Below are 17,579 nucleotides of genomic sequence, written 5' to 3'. Positions count from 1 at the left end.
GTACATGTTATATGTGTGTATGGACAGTACATGTTATACATGTGTGTGTGTGTATGGACAGTACATGATATATGTGTATTTCTATGTAGAGTTGCAGCTCTTATTTACTGCATCATGTAAAGTGTCTGCTTTTGTGCATGCTTATATAAATGTGTCATGACACACACATGTCTATACACATACATACACACAGGTACATGTAGGCATGGTGATCCACTACAGGTTTTGGACATCCACCACTTGCAGCACTTTTTCTTCTTGACACAAATGGCGCCCAAAAGCTGAGATTTGTGGAAAAGGTCATCTTGTCTATGGCTGCAACGTCGTTCACACCAGACAACAGATCCGCATGTCTTCAGATGACCGGCAGATCTTCCCTTTCCATGCTAAGGTGTCATACAGGCGGTCCTATCAGCAGGGGTGGACTCCCAACTTTTGAAAAGAAGGAAGAGGGACACAATTTTGTTCTGCACTAGGCCACACCTCTAACTCCACCCAAAGCATAACTAAACACCTAATCCCACCCAGTCCCCTATATGCCCCGACATAGTAATTATTCCCCGTTTATGCCACCACACAGTAGTTATGCTAGTATTGTGCCCTCTTCTCCCATTCTTAGGCATCGGCGCTGCCTTCCGGTGACGAGCCTGCGAGATCCAGGCCCCTGGATCTCACAGGCAGGAAGCTGTATGAGTAATACACACTGTTATACTCATACAGCCAATGCATTCCAATACAGAAGAATGAATATTGGAATGCATTGTAAAGGGGATTAGACCCCAGAAAGTTGAAGTCCCAAAGTGGGATCAAAAATAAAGTGAAAGACAGTTAAAAAAATAAAGTCGTCCCCCCCCCCCCCCAATTTTTTTTTAAAGTTTCAAGTAAAAATAAACAAAAACGTCATTTTCCCCAAATAAAAAAAAATGGTAAAAAAATTGTAAAAAAAAGTTCACATATTAGGTATCGCCGCGTCCGTATCGATCGTCTCTATAAAAATATCACATGACCTAACCCCTCAGATGAACACCGTAAAAAATAAAAACTTTGCTAAATAAGCAATTTTTTTTCACCTTACATCGCAAAAAGTACAACAGCAAGCGATCAAAAAGGCGTATGCCCACCAAAATAGTACCAATCTAACCGTCACCTCATCTCGCAAAAAATGAGCCCCTATCTGAGACAATCGCCAAAGAAGTTAAAAAGCTATGGCTCAGAATATGGAGACACTAAAACATAATTTTTTTTGTTTTAAAAAGTTGCTATTGTGTAAAACTTACATAAATAAAAAAAAGTGTGCATATTAGGTATTGCCACGTCGGTATCGACCAGCTCTATAAACACATCACATGACCTAACCCCTCAGATGAACACCATAAAAAATAAAAACTGTGCTAAATAAACCATTTTTTTGTCACCTTACATCACAAAAAGTGTAATAGCAAGCGATCAAAAAGTCATATGCACCCCAAAATAGTGCCACTCATACCATCATCTCATCCCACAAAAAAATGAGACCCTACCTAAGATAATCTCCCCAAAACTGAAAAAACTATGGCTCTCAGAATATGGAGACACTAAAACATGATTTATATATTTTTTTTTATTAAATCATTGTGTAAAACATATATAAAAAAAAAAGTATACATATTAGGTATCTCCGTGTCCGTAATTACTTGCTCTATAAAAATATCACCTGACCTAACCCCTAAGGGGAATACCGTAAAAAAAATATAAAAAAAAACGGTGTGACATTTTTTGTGACACCCTGCCGGTGTGACAAAAAGTGTAATAGCAAGCGATCAAAAAGTAAGGCTACTTTCACACTAGCGTTCGAACGGATCCGATCATAATAATGCAGACGGAGGCCCCATTCAGAACGGATCCGTCTGCATTATATTAGCAAAAAAAAGCTAAGTGTGAAATTAGCCTGAGCGGATCCGTCCAGACTTTTACATTGAAAGTCAATGGGGGACGGATCCGCTTGAAGATTGAGCCATATTGTGGCATCTTCAAACGGATCCGTCCCCATTGACTTACATTGTAAGTCTGGACGGATCTGCACGCCTCCGCACGGCCAGGCGGACACCCGAACGCTGCAAGTAGCGTTCAGGTGTCCGCCTGCTGAGCGGAGTGGAGGCTGAACGCCGCCAGACTGATGCAGTCTGAGCGGATCCGCATCCATTCAGACTGCATTAGGGCTGGACGGAAGCGTTCGGGTCCGCTCGTGAGCCCCTTCAAACGGAGCTCACGAGCGGACAGCCGAACGCTAGTGTGAAACTAGCCTCATACTCACCCCAAAATAGTGCCAATCAAACAGTCATCTCATCCCGCAGAAATCATACCCTACCCAAGATAATCGCCCAAAAACTGAAAAAACTATCTCTCAGACTATGGAAACACTAAAACATGATTTTTTTTGTTTCAAAAATGAAATCATTGTGTAAAACTTACATAAATAAAAAAAATGGATACATATTAGTTATCGCCGTGTCAGTAATAACTTGCTCTATAAAAATATCACATGACCTAACCCCTCAGGTGAATACCGTTAAAAAATAAAAACGGTGTAAAAAAAAAGCAATTTTTTGTCATCTTACATCACAAAAAGTGTAATAGCAAGCGATCAAAAAGTCATACTCACCCCAAAATAGTGCCAAACAGTCATCTCATCCTGCAAAAATTGTACCCTACCCAAGATAATCGCCCAAAAGCTGAAAAAACTATGGCTCTCAGACTATAGTTGTTTCAAAAATGAAATCATTGTGTAAAACTCACATAAATAAAAATAGTATACCGTACATATTGGGTATCGCCGCGTCCGTGACAACCTGGTCTATAAAAATACCTCATGATCTAACCTGTCAGATGAATGTTGTAAATAACAAAAAATAAAAACTGTGCCAAAACAGCTATTTCTTGTTACCTTGCCTCACAAGTGCAATATAGAGCAACCAAAAATCATATGTACCCTAAACTAGTACCAACAAAACTGCCACCCTATCCCGTAGTTTCTAAAATGGGGTCACTTTTTTGGCGTTTCTACTCTAGTGGTGCATCAGGGGGGCTTCAAATGGGACATGGTGTCAAAAAACCAGTCCAGCAAAATTGTCCTTCCAAAAACCATATGGCATTCCTTTCCTTCTGCGCCCTACCGTGTGACCGTACAGCGGTTTACGACCATATATGGGGTGTTTCTGTAAACTACAGAATCAGAGCCATAAATATTGAGTTTTGTTTGGCTGTTTGCAACTGGAAAAAAAAATATTAAAATGGAAAATCTGCCAAATAAGTGAAATTTTGAATTTGTATCTCTATTTTCCATTATTTCTTGTGGAACACCTAAAGGGTAAACAAAGTTTGTAAAATCAGTTTTGAATACCCTGAGGGGTGTAGTTTCTAGAATGGGGTCATTTTTGGGTGGTTTCTATTATGTAAGCCTCACAAAGTGACTTCAGACCTGAACTGGTCCTTAAAAAGTGGGTTTTTGAAAATTTCAGAAACATTTCAAGATTTGCTTCTAAACTTCTAAGCCTTGTAACATCCCCAAAAAATTTAATGTCATTCCCAAAATGATCCAAACGTAAAGTAGACATATGAGGAATGTAATAACTATTTTTGTAGGTATTACTATGTATTATAGAAGTAGATAAATTGAAACTTGGAAATTTGCTAATTTTTCCACATTTTTGGCAAATTTTGTATTTTTTTTTATAAATAAAAATTAATTTTTTTTACTCCATTTTACCAGTGTCATGAAGTACAATGTGACGAAAAAACAATCTCAGAATGGCCTGGATAAGTCAAAGTGTTTTAAAGTTATCACCACTTAAAGCGACACTGGTCAGATTTGCAAAAAATTGCCTGTTCCCTTAGGGGTTAAAGGGGTTGTCGCATTTCAGCAAATGGCATTCCAGCAGCAGTGGCCGTGCTTATACACTATAGTAAAAATTGCCTGCTTCTCTTGTGGCCGGGACTGTGGGAGCACTCATAGGCTGGTGTTTTTTTTCTCTAGTGTGCAAGCACGACCACTGCTGCTGGATTGCAGGATGGTCATAACCCCTGGATAGGAGCAGTGTATAATGAGATGGAAAAATGAATCAATATGGACAATCACAATGCATTAGGAAATGCCTTGTATTAACTTCCTCTACAAGATAAAGGCCATTTGCTGAAGTGAGACAACCCATTTAATGTCTTCACGGTTTTTGCAGGTCCAGTGTATCTTTATGAACCCCACAATACATCGACTATAGTTCTGACATTCTCCATTAATATGATGGGTCTTCTGTACCAAATGGTATCTCCAGTACAGTAAATTATTTTTAATGGTTTACAGAGCTGAAATATAATTTTGTTTTATTTCTAACCACAGAAACGTATTTCTAAGAAGAACTCATCGGTCTTATGATTCTCTTCTAGAACTGCACTTCTCCTAGCAGGTGAGAAGACAACCACAGGTCCGGTCTGTGCACATGTGAGTTTCTGTAATATCTGGTTGTTGACACCCTTAAAAAGTGGTGGAATATCACTAGAATACATCACTAGATCACTTTATGATTGGTAGAGGTTAGACCTCTGGAGCCCCCATTGACCCCTGAGAATGAAGGGCCTTCTCTGCTCCCTGGCCGCACCCATGTGTAGGTAGTCTTAGGTGTTCTTCACACATTGGTGGAAATGTATGAAACGTCTATGGCTGCTTCCACACTATGGCCTAGACTTGCTAATGTGCCTGCACCTAAAATTTGTCAAAAAATGGAGCAAAAATTCTTCACCTGTTTTCCCCATAGACTTCAATGGTTTAAATCGGCAACAAATAAAACACAAAAACAAACCAACATCTCTGTAAATAGGTTTCTATGCGGTTTAAATAGTGTTTCGAGGGTTTATGATAAAAAAAAATATTAAATCATGTAGTACATGAAAGTTCCTTCCTATCAAAGCTAGAACCAGCCCTGTATCTCACATGTGTCCAGAGATCTCCAAATGCACTGCTCCAATTGCTCTGCTAGGTTATCTTCAGTCTGGCAGCTCAGGGGTAATGTCCTTTCTGCTGCAGTTCTCTCCCTGTAACTGCCACAGCTTCTAACAGAACATATGGCTGGCGGCAGCTGAAGATTTAAACTGAGCATGTTCGACCAGATCGGCGAGAGGGAAATAAAATAAGGAGAAGAACAAACAGCAGGTGGCGCTATACAGAGACATTTTATTGGATAGCTTGCAGGCTATACAAAAAGTTTTCAGATTCAGGGGCTAGTTTGAAAAATCTAGAACATGTTTCATGACACAATCTTTTTTTCTTTTAATTTTTGTTGTGCTCTTTCCTTTTCATACGGTATTATAGACAAGTGGAGCAGCCACGCTACCTGCTCTCTTGCTTTAATAGGACTACTTTCACCCTGTGTTAGCAGTGTCTTTGCCATATGCACCATGAAAATTCCTGGCGCTTTCATCAAATGTATTCGCATGCCTTCATTCAGCCAATGGAGGCTGCAGTTGTGTCCTTTTTGGCCTCCATTGGGCTGGTATATACCGCTATAGCTGTATGGAAAACCCCAGCAGACTGCGGCATTCAGTACAGTGGCATCCTATGGCGGTGTCTATCGGAAAATCCTCCCATGCACAAAGCAAGACTCTCTTTTATTATCAGAATTGCTGCTTCCTTTCAATAGGAACCTGGAGTGTGGTTTTTAATAACTGACTATTGTATTATTATCAGTGTAAAGCCTGCAGTCCACTATCAGAATATTGCCCGCCACATATCACGCCTGTTTCCGGCTAATCCAGGAGACAGCAGAGGACCTGTTAGCGGCTCTGCAGGTTATTGCTGAGTCCCTGCCAGTTTTAGATCAGGAGATTATTGTTTTATGGCTTCTTCCTGAAAGCGTTTCCAAAATACATTAATGCGGATTAACTAAGATAAAAAGTCTGGTGCAGTAAGGCCACGTTCACATCTCCGGCAGAGAACAGCCTTCCAGAGTTCACTGGATTCCACATTGCCGGATTTTACAGATCACCTCTGGATCCCTGTTGACTATGATGGTTTCCGGTGGTGATCCGGCCATTTTCTGCATAAATGCTGAGTTTCAGCCCAACATAAACTGTTGCATGCAACGGTTTTTGTTCTGGCCGACAGCCAGCATTTTTCCCGGATCAGGCAGCTAGATCCTTTTGCTGCAGATGCGAATGCAGCCTAAGATGCACCAAATGTATTAACCGGCTCAGCAGCATGCCGCCTGCAGAATGGCCTGCATTTTCAATGTGACCGATTCCCTTTAACAAAACGGGCAGTATTTGTTTGTGCCGTTTGGTGTAATAACCCAGAAGGCTTTCATAAAGCTTCCTGACTTGTTTGGTTTTCTTCAGGACCATGCTGTGTGTGGAGTGGAATCAGGTGGCAGAAATGTGTCTTTATGTGGATGATCTGAGCGAGGACAGTCGGATTCTGTGTCTCTGCTCCAGAGCTTTTTTCAAGTAAGTGCTAAGCATTTTGTCCTGTGTATTTTGAAGAGGTTTTTGATTGATTGTGACTTCAGTTGTATTCTATGTGGTTATCCTGGGTCGTCAAGGTCCCCATTGACATTAGACTATTGTTCTCCGAACCTGTCGGCAAGCTAATGTGTATGGGGAGCTCCTGACTCTGCCCCTGGAGAGAATCACACATTTATTTCAATGCACAGTCCTTTTTTTCTTGCCTGCTACCAGGCACCTTCCTCTCCCCATTAGAAACACATACACGCTAGGCCAAGCCTGCATGGGGAAGTCAGGAGAGAGAACCGTCCTCCGAACAACTATTGAAGGTGTATGTGCACCTTATAGACCAAGTGTGGTGAAGAAGTGGTCATATGGTACGGTTATGTAAGCCTTCACCCACCCACTCTATATCATGTACACTGCTGTTACCAAATCGAAGAAATTCATCCTGGTATGTTTTTACATCCGTATACACCAGACTTTTAAAATGCTACCCCTTTAAATGTCAAAGTTTTTCCTTCTATTCTTAGCTCATAACCGTTTAAACGGGATGTGTCATCAGAAAATGATCTGTTTAAATCACGTTTTTATGTTAAAAATAACACATTCAAAAATTCTTAAAAAATATGTTTATTTTCCGTGTCACTGTCTATATTTAAACAAAAAACATAAAATCCTGCACATTGAACCCTTAGCATAATAATAGACGCCGCTTCTTTATTTGCACAGATCACTTGACAGAATTAGAATGACAGCACCTATATATGGATAACACAGGATTCACTGTTCCCAATAGGTGATATCACAGCTTATCTGCTCCCCCCTGATCTCTGCACAGGTCACCAAACATGTCTAGAAAACTCTCCCATAGAAGTCAGTGAGGTCCCCTCCTGACCATTGCATCTATGGCCATTGATAGCTGCTGGAAAGCATATGTCTAAATGCTGTTAAAGGGGTTTATTAGGAATTTATAATGATGACCTATCCTCAGGATAGGTCATCATTATAACATTGGCGGGGTTTAAAATCTGGGCATCCTCACTGACCAGCTGTTTCCTCGCTCACCAGTGCTCTGGTGAGGTTCCCTGCAGCTTTCCAAGCACAGTGCTGTACATTATGTAGTGGCAGTGTTTGGTATTGCAACCATTGACTTGAACAGGGCTGAGCTGCAACTTGGCCATGTGACCGATGTACAGTGATGTCACATGGCCCAGGCAGAGGCCACGACACTCACAAAGCCCTCTAAAAGCTGGTAAATTCTCAGAATAACGCCTTTAAGAACAGCTCAAGCAAGATGGCCACCCCCATAAACATCTTCAGGAAATAGAATTAAAAAAATCTGCAATTGAAAAATAGAAACATTAGAAAAAAGGGATATGTGTCACTATCTGGTTTTAACTGGCAGAAAAAGTTTCGGTGACACATTCCCTTTAAGAGTCAATTGTTTTCTTGTACTGAAGAGTGGTTTTAGCTGGGAGGCTGGCCTGTCTGCATCCTTGTGCTTAGCAGCATATGTCAATCTAATTATACAGGCATTGTAACTGTGGGATGTATGATTTCACGTGTTATCTAAGCCTCCTGTCATCACTGGATGTGCTCTTATCCTCCCTCATATACTATTGCTTTTTTCTTCTAGTGATCGCTACCTGTACCATTTAGGATTGAGGGGAATTGACAGCAATAAGAAGATTCTCAGAGGTATTGTTTGCACATCAGCCTTTATTGAATTGTCCTGTAAGTTTCAGAAAAAAGATGCTTTAGTATCTTTAGCAAAACCAAATCATTCCCTGCGTTCCTGTCTGTCGGAGGATGCTGTTTCAATATTTAAAGGGTTGTTCTACAATGCACCTTTATCATCCATCCACAGGATAAGTGATAAATGTCTGATTACTGAAGACAACACCAATGGGACTCCCAACAATTGGGGGTAGGGGGGCTTCCGTTTCTTCCCTTTGCACAACCACAGTAAAGAGGAGGTTAACCTAGCTTAGCTACTCAAATTAATGTCTTTAGGACTGACGGAGCCATTTACTGCACTCCATTCAAACTCCTCTTCGATTTGGGCATGCAGTGCCAGGGAGATGCAGCCGGCATAGACCGTGTTTCCCAGGTCGATCATGGTCGTGTGAATCAGGTCAAATAGTAGAGTTTATTATTATGAAGACATGCTGCTGCTTCCACAGAGGGGTCTCAGGAGACACCACAATGGACAAAAATATATACCGTATTTTTCGCCGTATAAGACGCACTTTTTCTTCCCCCAAAATGGGGGGAAAATGCCCCTGCGTGTTATACGGCGAATGCAGTCAGTTTTACATTGCTGGCAGCGATGTAAAGCGAGCGGGGACTCGGGGAGGGACTGGGAGGAGGAGCTGGGGCCGGCAATAGCGGCGGGGCGGTGCAGTCACTGTACTATAGCCCCGCCCCGCCGCTCCAGTATACTAATATAATATGTCATATTCAATTAATGGTTATTAAATATGCCCCTTTATGCCTAATAGTACCTTAAATCCTAAGCGCATCCGTACAATGCAGGGCGGGCGGCAGCGTAACTCCCTGATGTCACGTGCCTGCGCCGCCTACTTTAAGAATGAAGCAGGCGGCGCAGGCAAGTGACGTCAGTGAGTGACGCGCCGGCTGCCCGGCCTGCCGGCATTGTACTGAAGCGCTTAGGATTTAAGGTACTATTAGAAATAAAGAGTCATATTTAATAACTATTAGTATACTGGAGCGGCGGGGGATCTGTGGATGGCACAGTTATGGGCTGGGAGGGTCTGTGGATGACACATGTATAACAGTGCCATCCACAGATCCCCCCCCCCCCCCCCCCCTGTAACAGTGCCAGCCACAGATCCCCCCCCATAACAGTGCAAGCCACAGATCCCCCCATAACAGTGTCTGTCATCCACAGTTCCCCCATAACAGTGTCCGTCATCCACAGATCCCCCCATAACAGTGTCCGTCATCCACAGATCCCCCCATAACAGTGTCCGTCATCCACAGATCCCCCCATAACAGTGTCCGTCATCCACAGATCCCCCCATAACAGTGTCCGTCATCCACAGATCCCCCCATAACAGTGTCCGTCATCCACAGATCCCCCCATAACAGTGTCCGTCATCCACAGATCCCCCCATAACAGTGTCCGTCATCCACAGATCCCCAGTAATAGTGCCATCCACAGACCACCTAGTTCCAAACCCACCAAACCCACAGCACACCTTTTGGTTAAAAATATTTTTTTTCTTATTTTCCTCCCCAAAAACCTAGGTCCGTCTAATACGGTAGGTATTGACCTTGGAATGGCAAGAGGTGTAAATTTATTTTTCCCATCGCCTATATAACACTTGCAATTCCTCAGCACATTCCATAGATTGTCGCCGTTCATGCTACTTAAACAGCAGTCTCACTTGAGCTGACCATTAGTTCAGGCACTTTTGCTGTTATGTGCAGGGACCTTTACTGTATACAGTGCTCATAGTTAGAGGGGTTCTCCTCATTGTAACTCATGATCTATCCTCTGGATCTCTGGGGATTCCGGCATGTTGTGGGTCATGTGGCCTAGGCGCTAGTGCTGCGCTGTGCATAGGCCACGATACCGATGGTCATGACGTCAGTTGGCTAGGGCCTTCTCAAACGGCTAATCTGTGGGGGTCCAGGGTGTCATCAGTTGCAAAAAGTCTGATAAATTACATAATACACACACCATCGGACTGTTGGTATTGTGAAAAACTGTATGCCAGCCAGGTGTCTTAAATGTGCGAAATAACTAATATTTTTTTTTTTTACCCTATTCACTTGTTAAAGGGAATGTGTCATCCGAAAAAATAACCTATTATTTAAGGCTACTTTCACACTTGCGTTAAACTTTTCCGATATTGAGTTCCGCCCTAGTGGCTCAATACCAGAAAAAAAATAATCAGTTTTATCCTAATGCATTCTGAATGGAGAGCAATCCATTCAGGATGTCTTCAGTTCAGTCGCTGTACGGTTTTTGTACTGAGAAAATACAGCAGCATGCTGTTGCTTCCACAGAGGGGTCTCAGGAGACACCACAATGGACAAAAATATATAGGTATTGACCTTGGAATGGCAAGAGGTGTAAATTTATTTTTCCCATCGCCTATATAACACTTGCACTTCCCACCGCTTATCTTCTCCGTCCAAAATTCCAGAACACTTATTATCTATTGAAATGCATTAATACCGGATCCGGCCCCAAGTGTTGCAGAAAAAACTGATGCGGTTTTGCGGTCTGCGCATGTGCAGACCTTTAAAAATGTGAAAAAGATAAATACTGGATCCATTTTTCCGGATGACAACCGGAGAGACGGATCCGGTATTGCAATGCATTTGTGAGACCGATCCGGATCCGTCTACAAAGGGTATCCGTTTGCATACAGATTGCCAGATCCGGCAGACAGTTCCGGCAACAGAACTGCCTGCTGGAATCCAACGACGCAAGTGTGAAAGTACCCTCAATCATAGTTTTATGTTGAACACAATAGAGACATTTTGGTGATGTTATTTTTAGTTTTCCTTGTCAATATCTGTATTAACAAGGCTACAATCCTGCAGTTTTCACACTGGTCCATAAGCCTAAGGCTCCATTCACACGTCCGCAACGTATTTTGCGGAGCCACGGATCCGCAAAACACGGAAAGCGGCAATGTGCGTTCCGCATTTTGCGGACCGCACATTGCCGGCCCTAATAGAATATGCCTGTTCTTGTCCGCAATTGCAGACAAGAATAGGACATGTTCTATTTTTTTGCGGAACGGAAGTACGGACCCAGAAGTGCGGATCCGCAATTCCGTGCCGGGCAGCACAGTGTGCTGCCCTATAGGAATGAATGGGTCCGCAATTCCGTTCTGCAAAATGCGGAATGAAATTGCGGACGTGTGAATGGAGCCTAAGGCGTTGGTCTGTACAGATCACTTTACTGCAGTTATCTGCAGTTATCTGCTTATCATTACAGGCAGGATGATAGATAGATAGATAGATAGATAGATACATATCTATTATATCACAGGATCCAGCAGTCACAATAGGTGATATCACCCCTTATCTTCTCCCTCCTGACCTCTGCATTGGTCCATTGTGTCTGGTCCCCAGTGGCTGCTGTAAAGCGTAAGTCTAAATGCTGTTAAGAACAGCTCGGACAAGATGGTCGTCCCATAGTTATCTTCAGGAAATAGAATAGAAAGTTCTGTAATCAGAAAATTAAACCAGATTAGAGAAAATAATATGTGCCACTCTCTGGTTTCAGATGGCAGAAAACAAATTTGGTAAAAGATTCCCTTTTAAGATCCTCACAAACTTTTGGAAAATGCTGTAGATATTTTAAGAAACACCTTGACCAATATGTAATGGATCTTCTGCAGATCTAACCTTTTGCAATGCAGAGGATAATACCAGCTACACCTTCATTATATATAAATTGATGACAAAGTCATAACTAGACCTGTGTGTTTCAGTCAGTGTAAAGTTGTGTTTTTCCTGCAGATTATGAGGAAGAGGATGATCAGGAAGAGCTGGAGATGTCCAATGTCTCTGACCAACCTGTGGAGGAAGGAGAACTAGACTCGGAGTCTGAGCTAATGCTGCGGATGGGTCTCCCGATACAGTTTGGTGGGTCATCATTTGAGAAGAACTTTGTGGTAAGGCTTTGGCTGGTTCTGTTTGTTACAGTGCATTTATCCGGGTCACATCTGTTTGTATAAGAACCACCAGTTTTCATAAGGCCAAAATGGCGATGGAAGTGGTCTTCAAAGGGGTTGTCTGAGACTATTCAAAATGTCAGATAACCCTACAATTGTTTAAAATAAAAAATACTGCTGGCTCTTAGGTAATCCTGCCATAAATATACCAATCAGTAAAAGGGAACCTGTCATGCTGAACATGGCGTCTGATCTGCAGGCTTCATGTTATGGAGGAGGAGCTGAGTGGACTGTTATGTAGATCTGTGGAAAAAGATTCAGTATAACTTGTATTTCATTCTTCATGATGACAGGTTCTCTTTAAATAAATGTATTAGATACATAGGGAGAGAAAACTAAAACTTTACATATCGCCCATTCCTACATTGTTTTTCTCTCCCGGTGTACCTAAAAATGCTGAGAAAAATGACGTTTTAAAGGGATTTTGCAGTGCTTTATATAGATGACTTATCCTCAGGATAGATCATCAATATCTGATCAGCGGGGCTCCAGCACCCCTGCCAATCAGCTGTTTGACTGTCTGGTCATTACACTACGTGGCGGCGTAGTGTAATTACAAGTATTTGCTCCATTCTCACCATGAGAATACAATCTAAGCTACAGGCAGCATGTGATAGAACAGGAGAAGCTGAGCGGACTGTTTTATGGGACTGTTTTCAATGTTTTAGTTTTATGGGAAAAGATTCAGTATAACTTGTAATTTGTTCATCTAAATTCCTGCTTTGGGCTTTGAAGTCAATGAGACGGTCCTATCCATGATGACAGCTATCTCTGTATACACCGTCATAGAGGGAAGGCTGCCGATCACTGATAAGACCACCTCCTGGACTTCAAATCCCAGAATGAGCAGGAATTTAGGTGAATAAATTACAAGTTACACAGAATTTCTTCCCATAAAACTATATATCGATCTGCTCTATAACATGGTGCCTGCAGCTGTAGCACCATGTTCAACATGACAGGTTCCTTTCAGTACATGCAGCCTGTTTAGTGGGGCATTGAATCTCTGGAGGTCAGTCGCAGTCACAGCAGCTTGCGGATTGCAACACACCTCTATTCACTTTCCTTAAGGATGTGTTTACACGACCGTATCCATTTTGCAGTCCGCAAATCACGTCCGTGTGCATCCCGCACTTTTCGTGGGCCCCATAAAAAAATGCTTATTGTCCGCAAAAGGAACAAGAATAGGACATGTTCTATGATTTGCGGCTTGGCCACATGGATGTCTGCATTTTTTTCTTGTGGCCCCATAGAAATGAATCGATCCGGATGCGATCTGAAAAAAATGTGGAACGGACACGAACCAAAAAATATTGTTGTGTGCATGCACCCTAATCGCAATACAGGCAGAACTAAACTGCGACCTTTGGCTATGTGACTCGTGTAGACCCTAGCCTAAATCTTGTGCATTGTGTAGATATAACTTACTATTGATATTGTGTGGATTGTTTTCAGCCACTGGAAACTTGTGTGAAGGAAGATAAAATCCATAAGAAAAAGAAGAAAAAGACAAAATGCTCCAAATACATAAATGAAAGCATAAAAGAAGCTATGGAGGATATTAGTGAGGTCTGCAAAGACGAAGGTGGTTCTCCTAGCATTGAGCAGCCTGACATTGAAGAAAGTCCTGCTGGAGGTACCAGTGAGGATGTGGCTGATCTGGAACCGCTCTCCGCACGGCCAAGCTCGCAGGAGAGCTGGGAACGTTACTGGAACCAGTATGGACAGGGATTGCTATGGCAGGCTTGGATTAAAAAGCATGAAGATCTGGCAGTAACAAGTGACGATTGCGAACCTGAGCCATGGAATTGCTCTGCAACCAAGGAAGAATGGGCTGAGCATTATAATGAATTGTACTGGCAGTATTCTGAGCAGTTTCAGTACTGGGCACAACAGGGGTGGACTTTTGATGAACCTAGTGATTGTGAAGGTAAAGACACACAAGTGGCACCAGCTGCAGCTAATGTTCGGCACACAAACCATAGTCTGCACATACCTCCTTCTTCTACAGAAAGTATCGATTGTCTCAGTGACTGCGTACATGGACTGAAGATCATAAATCTTGATATAAAGGAAATGGAGAGAGACAGTAAACCTTTAAGTGTTATTTATGAGAGTCATCCGATGCAGGACCCAGAGAGCCTGGGAGCTCAATGCCCTTGTGATCCAGACCAGAGTGAGCCCAGGGAGGTTGGCTCTGCCAAGAGGGAAGCATCGTCTGGACGCACTGATACAAGCCAGCCAGGTCTGTAAAATTAGCACCTATTGATTTTTACTAATAGCTAATTTATTGCTGATATAAAGCAGGAAATGGCCTTAGCTGAGTTTTCATTAAAGCAATTTATAAATGGGAGGAAAGCTCCTTGTGATTAACTACTGGCCGATTTCTATTCCTCCTCTTCCACAGTCTTGCGATTTGTTTGAGCGCACACTTTCACGGATTATGATTTCTACACATTTTATTAATCGTTATCAGAATTTTTATTGTAGTATAAAAGCGGAACAGCAGCCAAATTTATTTTTGCTTGCCCCCCTTTCAGATATCCCCAGTGCCCCACAATTAGTTACTGGTTTAACTTGCTCTATGACCATTCTTTCCGTAGATTTCTGTACTTGACCATGCTGCGACACCTCTGCCTGCTGTTTTCTAGAATTCGTGTTTGGCTCTGTTCACACCTACTTTGGAAGCTCCTTTGGTTTTGACAGGAAGAACAGTGCTGTTACACATCAGCGGGGTCCAGCGGTCGCCACTGGTGTCCATTGTGCAACAGGTCTGACAATGATGCAGAAGTGAACAGAGCCTTAATTGTCAAGCACTGTGTGATGTGAAAGGCGGTGACAGGGACGCTGAATATATAAAACTGAAAGCCACTGGGGCAGACTCCAGACAGACACTGGACTTAAAGGGGTTCTGCAGTTTTTTGATGATCTATCCTCTGGATCCTCTGGCTAGATCATCAGCATCTGATCAGCGGGGGTCCAACCCCTCGCCGATCAGCTGTTTGCAAAGGCAGAGGCGCTGGCAGTAGTGCCGCGGCCTTATCGCTGTTTACCGCAGGCCTAGTAACGTCATGACTAGTATCACTGGCCTGGGCGGAGCTAAGCTTCATTCAGATGAACCCCGCTGATTAGATGCTGGTGATCTATCCAGAGGATAGATCATCAGTTTAAAAAAACTGCAGAACCCCTTTAATATAAAGTCTTTCAGCGCACAATGCACAGATATTCGGTACCAGCTATGAGCTGTCTTAACGTGAACTATAGTTTATACCAGATGGTGGCATAAATTATAGTAACTATTACCAGCTGTGGCAGGCCACGCCCACTCCCGCTGACCCCCGTTCACTTTTCTTGACATAATTTGAGACATTTTTATGTCACAAAACTGAAACATAACATAAAAAGCTTAATAAATGTGCCCACTGTATGCTCCTAATGCGATGACCAGTCGAATTATTGCATTGAGAAATGATCTAATATGTGGCTTTAAAAGGACCCCTCTCGTGACATGTCTGTTTTACTAAATCTAAGAAAAGCAAAGGCATTTTTTTTTTGTATTTACTAAAACATACATGTTCTCTTTAATTTCTGGTAGTTATGTGTGTGTAAAATCGCTTGAAGGGGTTTCCAGGATCGGATCCTTTTTTAATTAGGCTTTCTAGCATGTGATACCTAAGGAAAGAAGCCTACTCCCCTGCTCCCCACCATTCCCTTGTGGTGCCCTGAATCCATCTGATGAGCTTCTGGTTCTGACTGTGTACGGACAGGGCTACGTGCGCCACTGAGGCCAGTCATTGGCTGCAGCAGAATATGTGACTCCATCCGTACTCACCCGGAAGTAAGTAAATGGGATATTGCTTAACTGAGCCGAGGTGTCGAACCGGGGCAGCCGGAAGCAGGTGGGCATGACTCTTTGCTACCACACACTATGGGACCTTATTAAAAAGGGACTCCATAAAGGAATACTCCTTTAAGGATTGGGGATTGTCAACACACTGTGCTTCCTCCAGCACTCACCAGTAGATTAGTCCCTGTATAAATATTCATAACCTTTTACAAAGTGCATTGAAATTTAGCGGTTTCCACCAGAGGCCTGCATAGAAAACTAGAAAGGTACTAGATGGGTCTGGTCTCTGATGGTGGACATTGAGGGTGCTGTGTGCCAGGAGCCTGAGCCCAGGTTTAGATTGGTCTTCACATGGACAGGACTTTCCAGCAGGTTTCATGTGTCTTCATATCCTCATGCTAGATATTATGGTTGAGTGGACAATGATTGCAATTACTTTATAAGAACTTATTACCATTATTATCACTTGTTTTATTTTTTCTCAAGTTTCAGAAGTGCCAAAGAATACTTCGCCTGGTGGACAGATGCCAGCTAATGGACAAGATGATGATGATGAGGATGATCCTCCAGAGTGCAAACAGGCTAAAATCAAGCGGAGGTAAGGTGGACCTTTTTTAACCCTTTAGTTTTTTTTTCCAATGACCTTGTACCTAGTTTCCGAAGTGAAATGGAGCCTGGCGGCATGAAGTAGATAGAGTATAGTATTGTAGACAGTGTAGATTGAGAGTATGGCTAACATCTGCCACTGATTCAGAAGTGGAAAATGGGTGTTTTCTGCAGCTAAGTCCACATTCAAAACTCCACTAACACTTTACCCAATTACTTTAAAAGGGATGTTAATACTGATCACCTGTTTAAGAAGGCATCGGCATTCCTGTGAGTGCTGCTGCCTTCTCCCTGTTCATCAAGCACAGCGTTGTATGGGACTGAGCTGCGCCCGTGCCATGTGACCGATGAATGTGCCGTCGCTGGCCTAGGAAAAGCTGATCGGCAGGGGTCCCCGGTATCAGAGCCCCACTGATCAGATACAGATGACTTACCCAGAGGATAGCTCATCAGTATTTAAGTCTCAGAAAACCCCTTCAATGTAAAAAAAAAAAAAAATAATGTTTTTTACACAATGTAAAAATTGTAGTAGCTGATTTAAAAAGCTCCTGTAAGGGCTCATGCACACAGTGTGCTGTCTGCATCTTTTGCAGCCCCATTGAAGTGAAGTGAAAAGATCAACAGTCATGTGCATGAGCTCTAAAATTGCCACAAAAAATGACCTGTTTTCAGCTACTCCTCTGCTACAGATTTCTCTGCTGTGTACAGCCGGTCCCTGAGCAAAATCGATCGGTGACTGGGGAACGATGGCTGCTCTGCATGGCAGGCAGCCATCTTTACGGGCACAGGGAGGTTTTTCTGCCCCCCTGCAGCCCCAATCGCTGCTATTGGCTGGTTTCTGCAGACTGGCCAATCGCAGCTCCGGGTGGTTTTTTAAACCATGTCTCACCTGTCTCCCCCAAGGTCAGGCAGGGGACATCGGTGTTTGGCATCCC

At 42.8% G+C, this 17,579-nt stretch overlaps 1 protein-coding gene across 5 annotated transcripts in view; it reads left to right on the top strand.

The window, feature by feature from the left end:
- The window catches only part of TGS1 (trimethylguanosine synthase 1), a 65,531-nt gene that overhangs the window by 826 nt on the left and 47,126 nt on the right, over positions 1-17,579 (top strand). For 2 of the 5 annotated variants that reach the window (XM_044294237.1, XM_044294238.1), the window contains exons 2-8: positions 4,373-4,439; positions 6,364-6,471; positions 8,108-8,169; positions 11,977-12,131; positions 13,647-14,436; positions 14,843-14,962; positions 16,525-16,636. In XM_044294237.1, the coding sequence (XP_044150172.1) occupies positions 6,368-6,471; positions 8,108-8,169; positions 11,977-12,131; positions 13,647-14,436; positions 14,843-14,962; positions 16,525-16,636 (1,343 nt within the window). In that variant the 5' untranslated portion in view covers positions 4,373-4,439; positions 6,364-6,367. Of the gene's footprint in view, positions 1-4,372; positions 4,475-6,363; positions 6,472-8,107; positions 8,170-11,976; positions 12,132-13,646; positions 14,437-14,842; positions 14,963-16,524; positions 16,637-17,579 lie in introns of all 5 variants that reach the window. The other 3 variants (XM_044294235.1, XM_044294236.1, XM_044294239.1) reach the window with 2 other exon arrangements.

This window comes from Bufo gargarizans, chromosome 5 (assembly GCF_014858855.1).
Source record: "Bufo gargarizans isolate SCDJY-AF-19 chromosome 5, ASM1485885v1, whole genome shotgun sequence".
Classification (NCBI taxonomy): Eukaryota; Metazoa; Chordata; class Amphibia; order Anura; family Bufonidae; genus Bufo; species Bufo gargarizans.
Note: the sequence above shows the minus strand (reverse complement) of the source record. Positions and strands in the feature narration are given on the sequence as shown.